The 23,358-nt window shown below is 33.7% G+C and overlaps 1 protein-coding gene across 1 annotated transcript in view; it reads left to right on the forward strand.

Annotated features, from left to right (window-relative positions):
- The window catches only part of LOC113081365 (eIF-2-alpha kinase GCN2-like), a 30,233-nt gene that overhangs the window by 6,344 nt on the left and 531 nt on the right, over window positions 1-23,358 (forward strand). The window contains 30 exon segments of the mRNA XM_026253466.1: window positions 501-1,036; window positions 2,207-2,322; window positions 2,966-3,120; window positions 3,284-3,711; window positions 3,792-3,864; window positions 4,861-4,950; window positions 5,031-5,153; window positions 5,749-5,853; window positions 6,099-6,162; window positions 6,474-6,553; window positions 7,198-7,299; window positions 7,608-7,658; window positions 7,829-8,065; window positions 9,705-9,780; window positions 11,030-11,151; window positions 11,682-11,731; window positions 12,045-12,213; window positions 13,175-13,291; window positions 14,498-14,563; window positions 14,711-14,884; window positions 15,642-15,776; window positions 16,997-17,104; window positions 17,186-17,314; window positions 18,621-18,707; window positions 18,783-18,892; window positions 18,988-19,046; window positions 19,191-19,285; window positions 19,509-19,577; window positions 20,917-20,961; window positions 22,131-22,246. Of these exon segments, the coding sequence (XP_026109251.1) occupies window positions 501-1,036; window positions 2,207-2,322; window positions 2,966-3,120; window positions 3,284-3,711; window positions 3,792-3,864; window positions 4,861-4,950; window positions 5,031-5,153; window positions 5,749-5,853; window positions 6,099-6,162; window positions 6,474-6,553; window positions 7,198-7,299; window positions 7,608-7,658; window positions 7,829-8,065; window positions 9,705-9,780; window positions 11,030-11,151; window positions 11,682-11,731; window positions 12,045-12,213; window positions 13,175-13,291; window positions 14,498-14,563; window positions 14,711-14,884; window positions 15,642-15,776; window positions 16,997-17,104; window positions 17,186-17,314; window positions 18,621-18,707; window positions 18,783-18,892; window positions 18,988-19,046; window positions 19,191-19,285; window positions 19,509-19,577; window positions 20,917-20,961; window positions 22,131-22,246 (3,887 nt within the window).

Genomic DNA, 23,358 nt, shown 5'->3' on the forward strand with positions numbered 1-23,358 from the left:
CAACAAATCAAAGCTGGGTTTTAAGCATCTGATATAAAATTGTAGTTGTATAAAGAAATTCAAACATAGGCACAATTGATGAATAGATGAAATTACCTGTTGACTATAAAGCATATTTTATTCAGTTATTTGATCAGTTATCAAAAGAGAAATCATATTTGCTACATTTTTATATTTTTTAATGGAAATTATGTTCCTTTATGATTTTAGTTTCTGGTTTTCTATTTTAGAAACTATTTTCTATTTTTAGACCATTTTATTCAAATTATGTTTTCTGTTTTTAATATATTGATGATTAATATTTTAGATTTATAAAGAAATGTAAATGTAGGCACAATCGGTGATAGAAGTCTCTGCTGACAATAAAGCATTGAATCTCATTAAATAATGTTTCAGTTTCATTCAGAAATATTATTCATGGACATTTAAAAAAACAGAACCTGTGAATAAAATCAAATAACAGATTTTCTTGATGATTTTCATGTGCTGTTTGCTCTCAGATCCAGGGTGCGGAGAGCGAGCTGAACTCTCTGCTGAAGCTCAGTCATCCTCATCTGGTGCACTATCAGGCTCTGAGCTGCGTCGAGCGAGACGACTGTCTGGTGGTGGATCTCCTGGCCGAACACGTCCCCGGCTGCAGTCTGTCTCAGCTGCTGTCTGACGGCGCTCCGGTGGCCATCGATCAGCTGCGGCGACACGCTGTCCAGCTGGTGAGCGCGCTCGACTATCTGCACACTAACTCTGTGGTGCACAAGCAGCTGAAGCCATCCTGCGTGCTGCTGGACGCTCGGGGAGACGTGAGGCTCGCAGACTACAGTCTGGCCAAGCGTCTGTCAGACGTCTGTAAGCAGGACATCTTTGAGCAGAGTCATGTGCGCTTCAGTGAGGACGCACTGCCCTCGCGCTCCGGGAAGAAGGGAGACGTCTGGAGCCTGGGGTTGATGCTGCTGGAGCTCGCTCAGGGTCGAGAGGTCAAGGAGTATCCCGTAACGCTGCCCTCGAACCTGCCCAGCGACCTGCATGACTTCCTTAACAAGTGAGTGTGTGGTAGAGCTGAATGATTTTGGAAAATCTAATTGCAGTTTTATATGCAATTTTTATTTTTATAAAGCTCTTTATGTTCTGTATTATTCAACAAAGTCAAGGTATAAATGCTTGTATAGAAGGACCAACACGTAAGTGTCCCTGCAGCACAGAAGCAGTCATCAGTAGCACAGACGTATATTTGTAGCAATAGACAACAATACATTGTATGGATCAAAATTATACATTTTTTTTTTATGCCAAAAATCATTAGGATATTAAGTAAAGATCCTGTTCCATGTAGATATTTTTGTAAATGTATAAAAACTTAATTTTTTATTATTAATAAGCATTGCTACGAACATAATTTGGACAAGTTTAAAGATGATTTTCTCTAAAAAAAAACTTTGGTGCACCCTCAGATTCCAGATTTTTAAAAAGTTGTATTTCAGATAAAAAACAAAAAAAATGAATGACTGGTTTTGTGGTCCAGGGTCACATATAAAGATTAGAAAGCAGTGGTCCTAAGATCGATCCCTGAGGAACCCCACATGATTGAATGCTGGTGAACGGCCGATTTATATGTTAAAAAGGTTTTAATTTAAGCATTTATTCACAATTAAACATTGATCAAATTACATACAGCACATAATTAACTCGAATGTGAGTGCGTCACACTCGAGCAAATTTATATTTCATTATATTTTATTCCTGTATTTTCCTACATATTACCTGGAGCTGACATGGAAAAACGCACATAAACTTTAGATTTTTTTTATTGTGTTTACGTTTCTGCTTTTTATTCAGTTTATAATATAGGCTACTTCTATTAATATTGTTATAATTTATTTGTTTAATAGTTTAATATTACGTATGTTTTCCTTTTGTTTTTAATAATTTATTTCATTTTACAATGATATATTATTTAAAAACATATATATTTAATCAATAGTGTCCAGTCCCCTCATTTACCTCAGTTTGGCAAACCCAATAATTTATCAACACATTCCTATGTTCACAAATAGTTCCATGACATGTATTCTTTTGATTTTATTTAGACTTTTCTTGATGATTTAACAAATTATTAGCTGTTCTTCAACTCCCAAATCCCAGTTTGGGAAACCCCAGACTAGTTTTGTTTAGTAGAAGGTTATATGTATTTAATCTGTGTGTGTTTGTGCAGGTGTGTGTGTCTGAATGACGCGGATCGCTGGCACACTCACCAGCTCCTGGATCATCCGTTCCTGCGTCCTCCGTCGCCCAAGAGTGTCGCTCCGTGTTCGGAGTCCAGTCCAGAGGGTGAAACACGCACAAACACACATTCCATTAAGATATTTTTTTTAACTTGCTACTGTAATATATCAAAACTTAATTTCTGGTTAATAATATGCATTGCTAAGAATTTCCTTTAGACAACTTTAAAGGTAATTTTTTTTTGCAGCCTCAGATTTCATATTTTCAAATAGTTGTGTATCATCCATACATAGTCCTATCCTAATAAACCAAACATCAATTGAAAGCTTATTTATTCAGCTTCAGGTGATGTATGAATCTAAAAAAAAAAAAAAATTGACATTCATGACTGGATTTGTGGTCCAGGGTCACATATAAAGAATAAAAAGCAGTGGTCCTAAAACCGATCCCTGAGGAACCCCACATGATTCAATGTGAGTGAACCCCTCCAGCATTTCAGCAATGACTCATATGAATGCTTCTGATTGGCCATTGCATTCATAAGCTCAACAGAATCATGTACCACACTTCTTGTTCTAAACACGCCGGTGTGATTGTATGAAATATAAAAATATTAATCCACTATTTTTTGCATTTTGAAAGCTGCATTCAAAATTCACTTGGCTCAAAAATCTGCCTGCACATGCCTCTCTGTTTGAATGGGCATGACTCATCTCTGTAACGAGTTCTATGTGTGTTTGCTTCTTAGACACGGGCGTTGATTTCGCCTCCACGGTCGTCCCACGCAGTCACCTCCTCAGCGCCCCCTTCAGTACGGAGGTGCAGAAGCAGTTCTCGCGCTACTACAACGAGTTCTCAGAGCTGCAGCTGCTGGGGAAGGGAGCATTCGGGGCTGTTATAAAGGTCATATGTTTTATATTTTATAATCATTTTTAATAAATATCCTAAAGTAAAAATGTGACTATTTAGTCTCAATTTCTTCTTTCCGATGTTTTTGGTGGGAAGGCTGTCGGAGAGCAGAATGTGTGGTTTACAAGTGCTCACAGTTGTCAGTGTTTGTCTCCAGGTCCAGAATAAGCTGGACGGCTGTTATTACGCGGTCAAGCGGATCCAGGTGAACCCGTCTAGTAAACAGTTCCGGCGGATCAAAGGCGAGGTGACGCTGCTGTCGCGACTCAACCACGAGAACATCGTGCGTTATTATAACGCATGGATCGAGCGGCACGAGACGCCGGTGACCGGAGCTGTGACCAGCGACAGCTCGGAGACCGTCAGCAGCCCCGAGCGAGCGCAGAGACCCGCGACTCCCGAGAGAAACGAGCTGGGAATGATGGACAACATCGAGGACGACGCTCCTCCACCGGCCCTCGCCAGCTCTGTGGAGTGGAGCACGTCTCTGGAGAGATCCTCCAGCGCCAAATGCAGCGCTGCAGACTCCACCGACGACGAGGAGGACGAGGATGAAGAGGAGGACGTCTTCTGTGCCTCCTTCCTGTGAGCTTCAGCTCTTCACACGCTGTCTGTGATGATGACGAATGTGCGCATCTCTGACCTGCTTCTGTGTTTCCACACAGCCCTCGAGACAGCGACTCTGAGAGCGACATCATCTTCGACAACGGAGACGCCAGCAGAGACAGTGTGCTGCAGGTCAGGCGTAACCCTACATAAGAAATAAAAAACACAAGGAAAACAAATCTGTCAAATTATTATTTAGTTATGCATCTGCATAGTAAACAAAAATTTATTTGAACTTCGTTACATGATACATTTTTAGCATGCAAAGCTAATTATTATTATGAGAAAGTTAAGTAAAAATTTAAATATTTAATAATATCATTTTTTATTTTTTTACTTTTTTAATCAGTTTTGCAGGGTTTTTTTGTTGTTTATTTCAAAGATCTTTTAATTTTACATTTTTATATTAAAAAATTTACTTTATGAAGTAAAAAACTTTTTAATTTATAATTTATTTATGCTTCTGCATAGAAAATCAAAGTTATTTTGAACTGGAAATTGGAAATTAAAGAATTTCAAACATCTCTGATACCTTTTTTTTTTTTAATATTTTTTATTAATTTTCTAAATTATTTATTCCAAACATCTGATTTTGTTTATTTATTTTTTTATTTTAAATTCTACATTTTTATTATTTATTTTATTATTTATTTCAAAGATGTTTAAATTTTTTATATTTAAAATACACAAAGAAACAATGTAATTTTTAATTTAGTTATGAATCTGCATAGAAAATGAAAATAATTTTGAACTATATTATAAATCTTTAACCAATAAGGCTAAATGTTATTCAATATAATATAATAAATATGTAGTTCATCACATTAATCTCACATTCAGAAAAAAAACAAAGTATATATATATGTTTATTATTATATTTGATCCATCATGTTTTTTATGGCTGATATAATCTGATATAGTGAGAATAAAGAGGGGAAAAAAGTTCAGTTTTATTCAGAGACAAAAATATTAATTTGCTGCAGATTTTGTGTGCTCTATATCTCCAGTAATGAGATGTAAATGATCCGCACATATAACTTCTGGAAACAAACGCTCCTCAAAGGAAAGCGTTGTTATTAGATGTAGTTAAGTATGGGATCATGTGTAGTTGATGTTGGTTCTCTGCAGGAGGAGCGCAGCAGCAGGAAAGCAGCAGATCCGCTGGAGAGCTCAGACTCGGAGAAGCCGCTGCTGATCGCTCATTACCTGTACATACAGGTGTGTTCACCAACACTGACGCTCAGAGCGAGGCTGTGCTGCAGATGAAGCCGTTACACCTGTCTTTTCTGTCTCTTCAGATGGAATACTGTGAAAAAAGCACTTTGCGAGACACGATCGACCAGGGCTTGTATCTAGACGTCAGCCGCCTCTGGAGACTCTTCAGGGAGATTCTGGACGGTCTGTCCTACATCCACGAGCAGGTGAACACCACGAAGATCGAAGATCGAAGATCGAAGAAGATATTTAACATTTTTCATTATTAGATTAAATTTGATTTATTTTTAATATTATTTATTCCAAGCATTTTGGCATATTTTTTGCATTTTTAAATTTAAAATATTTGAACGTTCAACATTTTAAAATAAATGAATTTTTATTTATTCCATTTTTTTTTTTTTGTTTACATTTTTTTTATTTAAAATGTTAGAATATTTTTTATTTTATATATTCCAATCATCTCTGATGTCTGTTTTATTTTTGAAATGTTTTAAACTTAAAATGTTTGAAATGTGAAATTGAAATATAATTATTTTTTTATGAAAAGATTTGAATATTTTTTATATTTAAATTATATTTTCGAATTTCTGTTTTTTTTTTAAATCAGTTAGTCCAAATATTTTTTATATATTTTTTTGTTATTATTAATTGTGATTTTTATTTTTTTATTATTTATTTTTAAATTTATTTATATAATTTATTTTACATTTATTTTTACCCTTTTTTCCTTTCTACTTCACTTAATTTTGAGTTGAATGGGCTGCATAAATAAAAAGTGTGTTATCTCTCTCTTAACAGGGAATGATCCACAGAGACCTGAAGCCTGTCAATATCTTCCTGGACTCTCAGGATCACGTGAAGATCGGAGACTTCGGCCTGGCGACGGATCACCCCGCTAATGTGGTACTGCATGTGCTGCATGCATGCTTTATGCACACAAGAGCATTGCATGCATGTGTTGATAAATAACTGTATGTGTGACATAGATTGACACATAGAAGCAGTTTTGATCCTTTATATGAACACTTTACAAATGCATGTTCAGAAAATGCATTCATCATGAAATGAATGAGAATTATTTCTGATTGGCAGACTTAACCTTTCTTTTTGGTCATTTGGTTTATTATGGTGTGTTTCATGTGTTCCAGGCCGCAGGTAAACTAGAGGTGGAGGAAAGCAACTCAGGGTTTGTCCCAAAACCAGATCCAACAGGTGAAACCCCCCCCCAGTCTCTCTCGTGTTTTTGAATGGCAGCAATAGTAAATCATGGGCATGTCAGAATAAAAGTCTTAGTGTATTTCAGACTTGTTTATAATTAAAAGTCCTGCATTTTGCATACATTTTTTTTTCTTTATTTATTTTAGTTTTTCCCAGTTTTTATTGGTATTTTGGTTGCACAATAAACTGTATGTGGTATTGATTTATATAACAGTACAAGAATTTTTTTTTTTTTTATTGTCCCCCTGAATAATAAAATCAGAATAAAAGGGTAATCTGTACTGTTTTTAAACTTGATTTCACAGATAACATGACTGGTATGGTTGGTACGGCTCTTTATGTCGGCCCAGAGGTTCAAGGAAACACTAAAGCCACTTATAACCAGGTATTAAACAACCTTCATCCAGACTGCTGTTTAACTCCCTCTCTGTGAATAATGATGGTGTTTGTGTGTTTTCATTTTAGTTTTAGTTAAAATTTAGTTGTCTATTTTTGTAATTTGTATTACTTTTTTTATTTTTATAAATGTGACCCAGTCACAAGGGTCAATTTTCCAAAACTGAGATTTATACATCATATAAGAGATAAATGTGGGGTTCCTCAGGGACCGATTTTAGGACCACTGCTTTTTAATCTTTATATGTGACCCTGGACCACAAAACCTGTCATGAGGGTCCATTTGAAAATTGAGATGTCTACATAATCTGAAAGCTGAACAAATAAGCTTTCCATTGATGTGTGGTTTGTTAGGAGGACAATATTTGGCAGAGATGCAACAATTAGAAAATTTGGAATCAGAGGGTGAAAAAAAATCTGAAAATCGTCTTTTAAACTTACATTTTTCACATTTTGTAGACACTTTTATCCAAAGCTACTTACAGTGCATTCAGGATATACTTATATATATGGCAACTAGATGAAATAAAACATGTTTTTTAAATGGTATTTTATTTTTAATAAGTAAGGACAATGTTTAAATGGTTTTAGTTTTGTTTAACGGTCATATCCCTGGTGTCTGTGTCTCTGCAGAAGGTGGATCTGTTCAGCCTGGGCATCATCTTGTTCGAGATGTCCTACAAACCCATGAGCACGGCGTCTGAACGCATCTTTGTGCTCAGTCAGCTCAGGACAGTGAGTCCCATCATGCATCTGTTACTGATATTAATTCACACCGTCTCAGGGCTAATGCTTCAAGATGTCTCCAGTCAATTCTTCAGGAACGTTTGTGACTTTTACGCTTTAATGTCACTGTATAATTTAATTATGTACAAACGTACTGCTGAATATTTTTGAGGAAACTGTGATTCATTTTATTTTTCAGGATTCACCGATTTCACGTTTTCCATACAGTGTCACTGTGATCTAAAACAAATATATATAAGTTTTTTGCAAATGTCATCTTATCGCTCGTTCCGAACGCATCTCTGTTTGTCCTTCAGGAGTCGATTAATTTCCCTGAAGACTTTAACGAGAACGAGAATGAAAAGCAGGTAAGTTTGAATCCTAAAACCAGTCGTAATACATCATCTTTACATTCTGAACTTAAGTGCATGTTTCAGATTGGTTAATATTAGCTGTCAATCACCCAGTCAGGATCTGGGGGTAACAGGGATATCATTTGAACTGGTGTCAGCATCACAGATTGTGTTCCCTCTGACAGAAGAAGGTGATCAGCTGGCTGTTGACTCACGATCCGGCGCTGCGTCCGACTGCGGTGGAGCTTCTGAAGAGTGATCTGCTTCCTCCGCCGCAGATGGAGGAGTCCGAGCTGCACGAGGTGCTGCAGCACACTATGGCCAACATCAACGGAAAGTCTTACCGCACCATGGTCAACAAGCTCTTCTCCCAGAACTTCTCCCCCGTCGTGGACTTCACATACGACAGCGACATTCACAAGGTAGAAGAAGAGCTCCAAACATTCACAGAACGGATAAAATGCACATTTACATCACCAGCGATCAAGACTTCTGTACGGTGTCCTGCTGCTTTCACATCATCTTTTTTTACAGCAAATTGTAACAAATGATGGTCGTGTCACAATGTATCACAAGACGAAAATTCCGTAATTTGTATCATGGATGATGACTGTATCTGTCGTGTAAAGTTCAGCCCAACATGAAAGCTTAGACAACTTTTTAATTTGCGAAAAAGAATCAGCAAGTAGCACTTTCCTGCGATCTAGTATTTTTGTTATTTTATTAATCAATTTTAGATTTAATTTAGGCTTTTAGTCACTTATAAACAATGATCAAAGAGCGCATCAAATAAGGTAGCATTTGAGCTTACATTTTTTATTAATTATTATCATTTAATGAAAATATATATACATTAATGAAATATAACGTTTTTTAAATGCAACAATTAAAATTGTAAAATGTTTTTTAGTTAGGAAAACAATGCAAGCATATTTGACAAACATAATTCTGTATTTTTTATTTCAGATTTAATTCAGGTTTTTAATCACTTATAAACAATGATCAACATGTACAAAGAGCGTATCAAATATGGTACACACTCGAGCTTCCATGTTAGTTATCTGAATTAATATTCATTATTATTAATGAATTAAAAATAAAATGCATTATTTAATGAAGTATAATAATTTTGTGTTTTTAGCTTAGCAAAGTCCTGAATATTTCTGTTGTGGTCAAATAACTTCTTTCTGTTAATTGTTTATTGTATGCATTAGAAGTTTTAATTAAAACACACCTTTGTTAAAAAAGTATCTTGTATAGAAACAAATCACAACATACAGAAATCGAATTGAAACAAACTTTAGTGCATTTTTACAACCCTAAAGATTGATTATGAAGAGAAACATTTCTTTCTTTAGAATAAATGACTGAAGAATTATAAATTAACAACATTAATTAATTAAAGGAAGAGGAAATACATTAATTAAAATATCTTAAAGCTCAATATTTCAAATTCGAATATTAAGAAAGGGTATTACATTTATTTAATTTCTTTCTAAAAATGTGTATTTGTATCTAAAGTATGGTTTTCACTATAAAAATGGCTAAATAAACATCAAACTGAAATACAATAATTCTATTTTGTTTCAGTTAGCTGCCATTGCAACATTTCTCATTTAGTTTAAATGAAAAAAAAAAACGATATAGATATATTAAAAAATAAAATAAATGAATATATGACAAAAGCATTATTAAAACTTCAACTGAAATTAAAATGAAAATGGAAAATACAAAAACAAAAATCTAAATAAAAACTGTAATAATGTCTTAGTAAATTTTGTCTTGTTTTCTAATATACATTTCTAGAAATTCAATCAAGATTAACTTACTGTACAAGTAAAATTATTTAAGATATGTATTTAAAAAAAAAAAGCCAAACTTTGTTAGTTTTTCCTTAAAATTAGCACAAATATCTTCCAATGTGGCAAGACAATTTTTTTTTTTTAGAAAACAAGACTTAATATCTTAAATCACTCAAATAAATGTACACAAATGCTAAGCGGATCACCAGCAGGTGGCGCTGTGCTGTTATTTATCCTCCTCCTCTGTGTTTGTCTGCAGGGCAGCTTTAATCTCAACACTGCTAAACTCCAGCAGCACGTGTACGAGACGGTCACCAGGATCTTCAGACGACACGGTGAGAGACGCACTGCATTCTGGGTCGTGCTTCAGCTCTCATACTTCCTGTTCCTCTGCTTCGCCAGAGCAGGAATTACGATTTGCATTAAAAATAGGATGTTGGTTGAAGTAAAGGCAAAAAAACTTCTTATAAAGCGGCCTGCTGTGCCTCTAATGTGTCCCTGCAGCACAGAAGCAGCATCAGTGTCACAGACGGATATTTGGAGAAATACACAACAACACACTGTATGAGTCACAATTATACATTTCTCTTTTATGACAAAAATCATTCGGATATTAAGTAAAGATCATGTTCATGAAGATATTTCACCATAAATATATCAAAACTTAATGTTTGATTAGTAATATGCATTGCTAAGAACTTCATCTGAACAACTTTAAAGATGATTTTCTCAATATTTAGATTTTTTTGCTCCCTCAGATTCCTGATTTTCTAATAGTTGTATCTCAGACAAATATTGTCCTCCGAACAAACCACACATCACTGGAGAGATAATTTATTCAGATGATGTATAAATTGACACTTATGGCTGGTTTAGTGCTCCAGGGTCACAAATGAACTATTAAACACACTGTTGATTGAATCTGTGAATCAGTTTTTTTAAGACCTTGATTCTGAATGATCCAGTTTAGGAAACTGAATCATGTTAGTTATTTTACAAAAGTAGTTAAATACTTGGAACACTGAGTAATGAATTAAATGAATCTGTGAATCTGTGAATCTGTGAATCAGTGAATCAGGGATTTAGTGATTTAGTGAATCTGTGAATCATGGATTTAGTGAATCAGTGAATCAGTGAATCAGTGAATCTGTGAATCAGTGAATCTGTAAATCAGTGAATCAGGGATTTAGTGATTTAGTGAATCTGTGAATCATGGATTTAGTGAATCTGTGAATCAGGGATTTAGTGAATCTGTGAATCATTGAATCTGTCAATCAGTGATTTAGTGAATCTGTGAATCAGGGATTTAGTGAATCTGTGAATCTGTGAATCAGTGAATCTGTGAATCTGTGAATCATTGAATCTGTCAATCAGTGATTTAGTGAATCTGTGAATCAGGGATTTAGTGAATCAGGGATTTAGTGAATCTGTGAATCAGTGAATCTGTGAATCATTGAATCTGTGAATCTGTAAAAAAGTGAATCATTGAGTCTGTGAACTGATTCCGCTCATTCATTAGCTGTGTGCATCTCTTCTTTCTGAGCGATCTGATGTTGTGTTGGTGATGATGTTGATGTGTCTCAGGTGCGGTTCGGCTGCAGACGCCACTGCTCTTGCCCAGGAACAGACATCTGTATGAAGGATGTGAGACGGCCTGTTTTATGGATCACAGCGGCATGCTGGTCTCTCTGCCGTACGATCTGAGGGTGAGATGAATCTTTCCTGTGCTCACTGAACTAATGAACCAGTCAAAATAAGAAGAGATGTAGTTATATGCATAAATGTGACCCTGGAGCACAAAACCAGTCATAAGTGTCAATTTATACATCATCTGAATAAATCATCTCTCCAGTGATGTGTGGTTTGTTCGGAGGACAATATTTGTCTGAAACACAACTATTTGAGAATCTGGAATCTGAGGGAGCAAAACAATCTAAATATTGAGAAAATCATCTTTAAAGTTGTTCAGATGAAGTTCTCAGCAATGCATATTACTAATCAAACATTAAGTTCTGATATATTTACAGTAGGAGATTTACTAAATTTCTTCATGAACATGATCTTTACTTAATATCCTAATGATTTTTGTCATAAAAGAGAAATGTATAATTGTGACTCATACAGTGTATTGTTGTGTATTTCTCCAAATATCCGTCTGTGACACTGATGCTGCTTCTGTGCTGGAGGACACTGATAAAGTCTTAATTGTGTGTTATGTCTTATTGTTTCTCTTCAGCTGTCGTTTGCCAGATTTGTGGCCAGAAACAACATTTCCCTTCTCAAAAGGTACTTTGTGTTTACTTCACAATTTTCAAGCATTTCATTCCCCGAACAAAAACGTCTGTAGTTCGCGTATGTTTGTGTATAGTGCGTACTAGATTCATTATAATATATGCTTTTGATCAGAAGTGTTTTCTGCTCACCAAGCCTGCATTTATTTGATCAAAAATACAATAAAAACAGTGAAAAATTATTATGATTTAAATCATCTGTTTTCTGTGTGAATCTGTGTTAAAGTGTAATGTATTTCTGTGATGCTCCGCTGTATTTCCAGCATCATTCCTCCAGTCTTCAGTGTCACATGATCTTGTTTCCGCAGGTACAGCATCGAGCGCGTCTACAGGCCGAGGAAGCTGGATCGAGCTCATCCCCGAGAGCTTCTGGAGTGTGCCTTCGACATCGTGATTCCCATCAGCAACTCTCTCCTGCCAGACGCCGAGGCCATTTACGCCGTCTCCGAGGTCGTGCAGGAGTTCAGCGCGCTGCAGGTACCACACCGCATTATCAGAAAACATCCATATCTCCACTCATATCCATTCTCAGTTCTGCGAGACGATATCGTTTCTTAAATCCCGATGATTGAGGAGTCTAGTCTGTTTTCAGTTAATGATTGGAACATTGTAGCGCAGCTCCCGTCCAATAAATCAATAAATGCTGTTTAATCTGTGACCGATCGCTGTAGCTGATCATCTCATAGACTTTATTACTAGTTATAGCACAAAATAAACATGAATAATCATCCGAAGGAGAGTTAAAATAAAGAGTACAGCTTTACGTTCCGTATCGTGTCTCGTGTTATCGCTCGATCAGTGTTTCAGTCGCGCAAATACGACAATATAACAATATAACATGTCACGTAACGTCACATTTACCTCAGGAAAAAAACACATTCTGTAGCTAATTCATTAGTTAGAAATAAACTGTGGAGAAGATTATTTTACTAAATATATGCAACGTTTTATATTTGCATTACTGTTTTCAATGTTTAACTTGTATTTTTATGACAGCCACCATTTAAATGTTTATATATAACAAAAAAAAAAACGCAAATTGATGTTGAAACCTAACCTAACCTAATTCTATTCTTATAAAAAAAAAAAACCTTGACACTTTTCAGATTTGCGCACTATTTACTAACTTTTTACAAAACAGACTAACTCTAATGTATCTAATCTTTTTGTATTCTGTTTTTATTTCTTATACAATTAACAACAAAAAAAAACTCTTAATATATTTTACAGCTGTAGTTAAGAAAAAATGGCATGTGCACCTGATATATATATATATATCCAAAATAATCGATTTTGAATCTAATCGCAAGCTTGTGCACGAGGATCGAATCAAATCGTAAAACTTGTGTGAAAGCCCAGCCCTAGTTCATCAGTACAAGTGCAGATGTGGAGAGAGGACACAGTTTAATAAGGTTCTGCTGCCCCATGTGTGTTTCAGGACAGGAACTACACCATCCACCTGAACCACACCAGTCTGCTGAAGGCCATTCTTCTGCACAGCGGCGTCCCAGAAGACAAACTCACACAGGCCTCCAACATACTGTGTGACTCCATGGTGATTCAGAGAGCCAAATTATGAGCTCGCACCCTCAGATCAAATCTCTTTACATTTACTTGACCTGGACTTTAAAGCGTACTCATGTGTCTCACTCCGTTATTTCTTAATTTCCACTTAATATTTTATAATTTCCTCTAATAATCAGCTTGCATCTCACTCTCACATCAATACACATAAATACACCACATCAGAGCAATACAAATATGGCAGACACCATTGATAACATCTATTACATTCACACTGGTGTTTTAAAGGAGGCAAGCAATTTGAATATTATGATTATAACTATAAATTATTATTTTTGTCATTATTAAATCATTGTCCTTAAGACAGTACATCAAGAACAGTACCATATTACAATAATATTATTTCAGTATTATTATCATAATACAACTGTACTGTAAAATAATAAATCTTTTTTTTATAAGTGCCATATTTATTGGAAAAAAAGTTACATAGGGTCATAATGGCATCATTGAGAGAAAAAAATGCAGATAAGTCCATATTTTTTTATAATTTTCAGTTTTACAGTTGAAATTATTATGATAAAAATTTTTTTTTAAATATTTTATTTTTTACTTTTTTTTTTTTAAAGAAAATTGTGTTTTATTTTTATTTGTTTTATTTAAAAATATTTATTTCACTAAAATTATTTTTATTGTTTTGTTTTATTTTTTATTTATTTTTATATAAAAAATATTTATTTTAATTATACTTTTATGATTTAAAATATATATATGTTTCTGATTTTAATAAAATCATTCTGATTTTAATAATTGAATATACCATATTTTCTGAAAAACAACATGTAATTTAATTATTTTATTATTACTTTTATAACTAATGCAGAATACTGGTAAATAGAATCAAACATTGTAAACACAATGTATTGTAGTTCATGTCACTCCACAACAAGTCCTTTACGTTTAACAGTATTCACAACAGGAATGTAAAATAAAAAAAACATGCAAATTATAGTCTCAATCAGCTTGTATTATAAACACAGAAAGCATGTGGGAGATGCGCTTTCTAAAAATAATCCAGATGCATGTTTTGTGGAAATAAAAGTCATAAAACTGAACAATAAGAGTCCGAGAGATGGTGGAAATGATCATGCATGTGATGTGTGTGAGCGGCAGGTTCACTCGGCTCTTATGTAACCTGGAATATATTTCTGTCTCTCTCTCACCTTCACACACACAGAGCGAGAAACTGACGAAGCGTGAAGTGGAAGCCAAATTCTTTAACCTGTCGTTGTCCAACAACAGCGTAAGTCACTTACTCAGAGCAGTAATCAGTAATCAGTGCTAAGTGTTCTTAATGCACTAATTGTCTTGTGATGCACATTACAGTGATCTTATTATAAATGTGAGTGTAAAGGCTTAAGTTGTTTAAGTGTTTTGTTTGAAACCTCAGTTGCAGACGCTGTATAAGTTCATCGAGCAGAAGGGCGACCTGCAGGAGCTGCTTCCTCTCATGAACTCTCTCACCAAACAGAAGAGTTCAGCCGTCGCTCAGATGGCCAAACAGGGCCAGAAAGATCTAGAAGAAGTCATGAGCCTCCTCAAGAAACTGGCCGTTAAACTACAGGCGAGTCATTTAAATGACTGTTCGTAAGTCTTATAGTCTTAGATTTTATTTTTGGCATTTTTTGACTTTTACTTCCTTCCAGAGCTGCACGATTAATCAAATATAATAAAAAATATATATATAAAGATAAAAAAAAATATATATATATATATAGAGAGAGAGAGAGAGAGAGAGATTGACATAAAATAAATGTTAAATAAAATGCAATGAAAAAATAAAAAGAGTTTTACTACAGCTAGTTGACCAATCAAATGTCTTTTTTTTGTTGAAATTCATACTTGAAACAGAAAATATATTTAAATATTAAAAATATCAATAAAAATGTAAATGCTATCTCAGTGATACTAAAATAATGTTAATTTAATGTTTTAAAATGAAGATATTATGACAGCTTTATATAATAGTATTGTAATATTACAATTGTAATTATAGTATTATTCTTAAACACTTGATTTATTTTATAATTTTTATTTAGTTTGTTACAATTAAATATTAAAATAGTAATATTTTGCATTTGTTTAGTTTTTTATTATATTTTATTTTGTATTATTATTGCTATCATTTATATAAATATTTTAATAATTTTATGTATTATTTTGAGAAATACCAACATTTTGGTTAAACTGTCCAACCCTAAAAACAAGCAGAGCAAAACCAGACTTTTTAAAATCGCAAAAAAAAAAAAAAAAAAGATCAGAAGTTTTTTCTTTTTTCTTCTCCTCCTCCTCCTCTGAGCGTTTGTCTGTGTGTTTTGTAGGTGGTGGTGAATCTGGGTTTGGTCTATAAGATCCAGCATCACTGCGGCGTCATCTTCCAGTTCGTGGCGTTCATCAGGAAACGCAAACGCACCGTTCCTGACGTCTTAGCGGCGGGAGGACGATACGATCATCTGGTAACATCAACATGAGCATACTTCTGAAATCATTCCAGCATAGGGCTGGGTTTAGACACAAATTCATTTTTTGATGGATGTCATTAAAACAAGATTGATTTATTCATAAACTTATTTGGTAAGTTGTAGGCTACTCTTTCTTTTAGCATCACACCTTCGCATGTTCATTTGTTTATTTCGTGCTGCTTATCGCCACTGCAGCGGTCTGTCACTCCACATTAAACAGCACCACAACGCCATTTATTGTCTGAACACTTAAATAAATAGTGAGAGTTTTAAATCCGATACTTTTTTATATAAAAATATAAAAACTGACAAAACAAAGCTTAGTGTGATTTATTGTACGGGAGGTGCACTACAATGTTCCGTTCGTTAACTGAAACCAATCTGTTCTAGGGATTTAAGAATCTATATTTTTTCATAAAAATAAGAATCTATTGAAATCAGTTAAATTAGATTTTTTTTTTAACCCAAGCACTATAAATTTCTCTTAATAACAATTTTTTATCAAACCACAAAAGTAAACGTAAAAATAAAATATTATTTTTTTAAATAATTTTTACTAATAAATATCTATTTTATTTGTAAAAAGAAACCTATGCAGTGTTTTTAAAACGCCATTTATTGTTTGAACACTTAAATAAATAGTGAGAGAGTTTTAAATACGAAACTTTTTTTAATATCAAAAGTGACTAAACAAAGCTTGGACGGGAGGTGCGCTACAATGTTCCATTCATTAATTGAAAACAATCAACTCTAGGGATTTAAGAATCAATATTTTTTGGTAAAAATGAGAATTTCTTTTTTTTTTTACCCAAGCATTATAAATAACTCTTAATTACAGTTTTTAATCAAACCACAAAATAATTGTTTTAATTTTAATTTTAATTTTATTAATCTCTATTTTATTTGTAAAAAGAAACCTATGCAGTGTTTTCAAAATTTTAATTACTGTTTCTGTAGCTGAGATATGATTCAGTTGTATTCATTAATGCGATTTCTAATTGATGTATTTGTTCTTATGTTATTACTGATTATCTTTAACACTTTAATAGTTGAAATGTATATTAGTCTAGTTGTTTTGGTCTGGTATTTTTGATGAAAGCGTAGCAAAAGTTCCTCTTGTAAGCCAAAGTGTTCTGTAAGATGCTGTTTTTGGCTCGTGCTATTCATCTGCAGTCAGTTTATTTGACCCGATGCTTTGGGGTTTTCCGTGACAGATCAAGGAGTTCCACGGTCCGGCAGTGTCCGGTCCCGTCCCATATGCGGTTGGCGCTAGCATCGCTCTGGATAAGATCTGCTCGGCTGTGTCCAGCCTGGAGGAAGCGGTGAGTTTCAGAGGAGTGTGATGCCAGCGCTGCGTCTGGTCTGGTCTGGTCTGGTCTCATCTCTCTGTCTCCGTCTGTCAGCCTCCTGTGAGCTCCTGTGATGTTCTGGTGCTTCCTGTGGGTCAGTCCTCCACCAGCAGAGCCATTAAAGTCACTCAGAAGCTCTGGGCCGCCGGAGTCTCCTCAGACATCGTCTATGACGTCTCGCAGGTCAGTGTCCCAATCGAGAAAAATATTTGCTTTGGTTCGTTTGTGTTCGTTCTGTCACATCCATAAATGAATCCGATTTAGCAGGAATTCACATTAGCCAAATCACTTTGAGATGATTAAATATTTAATATTTAGAACTGTAGGTGTTAAATTATTGCATATCAAGCTTTAATCTCACAAGGAACAAAATGAAAATATCCTGCAAGACGGAAATCATTGAGATGCTTCATTAAAGGTCATAATACGTTTTTTTTTTCATTGATATAGTTTTATATTTTTTGTTAATATTTTGAATTAGATTTTATTTTTTATATTTTATTTATCTGCTTCAATTTTAGTTTTTTTTTTTGCCTAGTTAGTTATTTTTTTTTTAATGCCTGTAGTTTTTTTTTTTTTTTTTTATCAAAATTTTACATCATTGTAATTTTAATATATATTTATATATAATATATATATATATTTAGTTAATTGATGTATATATATATATAATAATAAATAATAAATATATACAGTACACACAAAATATAAATCACAATTATTTGTTTAACAGCACTAAAACAAACCTTCAGAAATAGAGAGAAATCAAACATTTTGATGTAAGTGCTGAAATAAACTATTTAAAGACTGGAATTGAAATCTACAGATGGAAATAGATAAAGTACAATTAAAATAAAATGTGTGTTTTGTTTTCTTTCCACTAGTCTGAAAGACGAGACATGATGTAGAAGCAAAATAGACTAAAGGTTCTGCCATAAATCAACACATTTGAGTAGTAAAATTAAAATAAATCTTGTTTTAGTGGGAAAATTATAAAAATGTAGTGAGTTTAAGTTAAACACGAGATTAAATATTTGCTAGTGGGGTCAGAAAAATAATCTAGTTCTTTTCAGTTAAATTTCAGTTTTAACATATTTGTACTGTAAAAACAAGACGGAAATAGAGAAGAAGTATGTGAGATTAAAGGTTCAGAGCTGAGAACCAGAGAAGCATTCATCAATCCAATAAAGTAAAATGCCATGAAATAAATACAACGAGAGAAAGCAGACCATGCATCAGTTGTGACGTTCTCAATAATTCTTGCGAAAACAAGACAAAAATAAATAAATCTGTGTCATTGACTGATTGAATCCTTACTGAACCACAAGTCATTATTCGTATTATGTTCAACTCCAAACCACAGCCATTAAATTCCAGGGTGGATCTCTACTGATCCTCAGTATCTGACGAGACTATCGAGCTCTGATCCGCTCTAATGAATGCAGTCAGATGTTGTAATGAAGATTATTATTCTCCATTTGTGCCACAGTCACAGGAAGCTCTTATGGAGCACTGCAGACAAGCTGGAATCACATTCATGGTGCTGGTGTCCGATAAAGAAGGAAATTACCTGAAGGTAAATCACATTAACGCCTGCGCTGAAGACTGTAAAGAGTGTGATCTGACACAAGCTCTCTTCTCTTCCCATCAGGTGAAGTCCTTTGAGAAAGACCGTCAGTCGGAGAAGAGAATCCCCGAGTCAGAACTGGTCGAACACTTCATCCAAAAGAGCCGGACCAAACTCTCCGAAGAGAGAAACAGGTGATGAACGCTGACGTTTACGACCGTAAACCCTGTGTCAGAGTCCAGAGGAAACATCTAATGCTGTTTTTCTCTCTCATTTTTGCCTAAACCAGAGAGATTTCTGAGAGTTCTTCTCTCCAGAATCCAAAGGGATCATTACTGGGAAACTCAGGTACATTATTGGGTGATTCAGTGTTGTGTAGTACTTCACACTTTCTTTGTCTCTGGCAGATACTGCATTTAAAACCTTGAAAGAAAATAACTGAGGTTTGTCCAACAGATGTTTGAATCTTCTCGTGTGTTTGGTGTCCATCAGGTCTGTCTGAATCACACGGGAGCAACACCATGAATGTGAACCTCATACCACCTGAGAAAATCTCCGCCAGCTCCCGACGGAGATATGAGACGCAGGTCAGCACAACTACCTCACATCTGACATCATGCGAAACACACTTTCTTACTCATCTTATACCCTTAAGGCTTGTAAAGAGTGTCCTTGATTCAGACCCGTCTAGTGATGAGCCAGCGGATCTGAACCCCTGCCGTTCTGTGCTCCGCTTTTATAACATACGAAGAAAAGCTTTTGTGTTCTGTCCATTTGCATTATGAGCATGAAAGTATTTCTGTCTTTCAGATCCAGACACGACTGCAGAATCTGAGCAGCAACTTACAGAACAAGAGCAGCGACATTGAAGTGCTGGCTGTGAGTATATGATGTCACTTCCTGCTCTAATATCATCACTGATGCATTTGGCAGATGCTTTTATCCAAAGTGACTTGCATCATATTTGCCGATATTTGTTATTTTTAAATAATTGGCATCAGAACGTGCCAAGAATACAGAAACTTGCATCCATTCAGTGTATGCATTAGCGATCAACTAATATAACAACCGATATTTGGTATTTTTGTTAATTATCGGCTTTTATAGTATTTCTGTGTGGCAGATAAGTATCATAAACAGCTTCTTTTTTGACAGAGACAAGAATGCTGCAAATTAAATTAATTTCAAGGTATACATTAGTGGTCAAACAGTATATTGCCATGATTGATATTTGCCATTTTTAAAATATCGGCACCGATTATTTTATTAAATTAGTGTTACCTGAACTTTATTTGAGAAAATATGATTGCCAGTCGGCACAAACTTATCAGATTACTGAGTGTACATGGATGTAGTGTTTACTTTCATTTTATTTGTGTTTTTAACTATTTCTTTAGTTGTGAAAAATACCATATTAGGATTTTAAAAAACTAGTTTCGAAAGCATAAATGTCAATTCATTTTACAATAAATTTTCTACTTTAGAAAATATCTTTAAATAAATTTCATTGCAGGAATTATGCATCTTATTTAAATTAAGTAGTGTAATATCGTTTATATCGGCTTTTTTTGTCTGCTCTTTAAAATATCGGTACATTTTATGAGCTCAAGCATTACATATTTATTTGTATTTTAATTATTTTTGAATTTGCGAAAAATACTAGTGTGTTAGTATAGAATGAAGATGCTAAACCACAAATCACAAATCATTTTCATACTGATTTATTGCACAATTAATTATTTCTAATTCAGTAAATATGGATCTAAATGTCATCGCAGCAATTGTTAAGCATCTTATTTAAATGAAATGGTGTAATATCATATATATTGGCTTTATATTGGCCACTGGCTCCTAAAGATATATGCAATCCTTTTTATTTGTGTATTTAACTATTCCTATATTTGAAAAAAATACTGTAATACGGTTATTAGTGCAAATGTGCAAATCTGTTTATTTTATAAAGTTCATAGTGATTCACTGTACAATTATTTCTAATTTAACAAATATGAATCTCAATTCCACTGCATGAATTTTATGCATCTTATTTAATTAAATAGTGTAAAATGATATATATATCGGCCTTGGTTTGGAGTGCTTCCTGTTGATTGGTACGCAGTGTTTACATGGCACCGAATCCGTCTGTGGGTTTCTGTAGATAAGCCTCTATTGTGTCTGAGAACCTGACCTTCACAGTCTCTCCTGTCACATTCCTCCGCAGGTCGATCTGCCCAAGGAAACCCTCATCAACTTCCTGTCCCTCGAGGTTTGTACCACTTGCTATTATTATGAGCTATTCTGAGTAAGTGAATGGCATTCCAGTGGAAAACATAAAGAGGAAGAGAGGGGGATCCTGTTTGCTGACAGCAGGACTCGAGCTTTCCTTGTGATGAGGGAAACCCTCTACATCAACATGAGTCTCTGCTACAGGAAGAACACTCTGTGCATGTCCTTTAACCAGGAACAAACATGAGCTCGCACAGAATGATGGGATATTCCACACTAACAAAGGCCTTCAGTTATTCACCAGTTCAGAGTGTGAGGAAAAACACTCAAGTCCACCAAGCCACACTGAGTGATTATGAAAGTGTATTTTATTTTTATTATTCATTTTTCAAGATGTTTTATTTAGCATTTAAAAAATGCAGGAAAAAAGGAGATAAAACAAAATTATATATATATATATATATATATATATATATATATATATATATATATATATATATATATATATATATATATATATTAATAAAAGTCTTCTGCTTACTAAAGCTGCATTTATTTGATCAAAAATACAGTAAAAATATTATTATGATTTAAAACATCTGTTCTCTGTGTGAATCTGTGTTAAAGTGTAATGTATTTCTGTGATGCTCCGCTGTATTTCCAGCATCATTCCTCCAGTCTTCAGTGTCGCATGATCTTCAGAAATCAGAATAATATGCTAATTAATTAAATTTAGTTTGGTAAGGATGCATTTAATGACTCATTGACAGTAAAGTGTTTAAAATTAAAAAATGGTTCAAAAGATTTTTTATTTCAAATAAATGTTGTTCATTTGAACTTTCTGTTCAACTTTCTGTTCATCTGTGAATCCTAGAAAATAAAATGCATCAAGATTTACACAGAAATATTGTGCAGCACAACTGTTTTCAACATTGATAATAATCAGAAATGTTTCTTGACCAGTAAATCATATTTTCATGATTTCTGAAGATCATGTGACACTGTTTTTCTAATCTAAAACATTAAACATTCATAATTACAGTTCTCCCATGTTAGAAATAGGTCAGTTTTAATTCTCAACTTAAATTGAGTTCTTACATATCGTATATTTCTTAATTTCTACCCCTGAATGAGTGTCTGAGATATGATTCCTCATCGTTTGTGTGCTAACTGGAGTATTTAATGCTGAGGCTGTTGTTTGTCTCTCAGTTTGATAGTGAGGAGCAGTTTAACATCAGTGTGAAGACGCTTCTCTCTCGGCTGCCCAAACAGAGGTACCTCAAAGGCATCTGTGAGCAGATCTACCACTTTAAGATCTCCAAAAGGTACTACAAGTTTACAATCTCAGTTTACATATCGCAGTTCAGACTTTTTTTTTTACAATTACAAGTTTACAATCTCAGTTTACATATCGCAGTTCAGACTTTTTTTTACAATTACACGTTTACAAACTCAGTTTACATATCGCAATTCAGACTTTTTTTCTTTACAATTACAAGTTTACAATCTCATTTTACATATTGCAATTCAAATTCTTTTTTTTTTACAATTACAAGTTTACTATATTAGTTTTATATATGTTTACATCTCGCAATTCAGACTTTTTTTACAAGTTTACTATATTAGTTTTATATATGTTTACATCTCAAAATTGAGACTTTTTCTTTACAATTACAAGTTTACAATCTCAGTTTACATCTTGCAATTCAGTCTTTTTTTTCTTTACAATTACAAGTTTACGATCTCGGTTTACAAATCGCATTTCAGTTTGTTTTTTTTTTTACAAGTTTACACATCGCAATTCAGACTTTTTCTTTTTACAAGTTTACAATCTCATTTTACATATCGCAATTCAGACTTTTTTTTTACAATTACAAGTTTACTATATTAGTTTTATATATGTTTACATCTCGCAATTCAGACTTTTTTTTTACAATTACAAGTTTACTATATTAGTTTTATGTTTACATCTCGCAATTCAGACTTTTTTTTACAAGTTTACTATATTAGTTTTATATATGTTTACATCTCACAATTGAGACTTTTTCTTTACAATTACAAGTTTACAATCTCAGTTTTCATCTCGCAATTCAGACTTTTTATTTACTATAAAAAATTTACAATAGCAGTTTACATATGTTTACATCTCACAATTCAGATTTTTTTTTCTTTACAAGTTTACAATCTCAGTTTTCATCTCGCAATTCAGACTTTTTCTTTACTATTAGAAATTTCCAATATCAATTTACATGTTTACATCTCACAATTCAGATTTTTTTTTTTTTTTTTACAAGTTTACAATCTGTTTTCATCTCGCAATTCAGACTTTTTTTTACTATTAGAAGTTTACAATATCAGTTTACATAATTAGTTTTTTTTTTTTTTTTTTTTTACAATTGTGAGTTTACAAGTTAATACAACATCTATGTATTTTTGA

The sequence above is a fragment of the Carassius auratus genome, unplaced genomic scaffold, assembly GCF_003368295.1.
Source record: "Carassius auratus strain Wakin unplaced genomic scaffold, ASM336829v1 scaf_tig00033964, whole genome shotgun sequence".
Classification (NCBI taxonomy): Eukaryota; Metazoa; Chordata; class Actinopteri; order Cypriniformes; family Cyprinidae; genus Carassius; species Carassius auratus.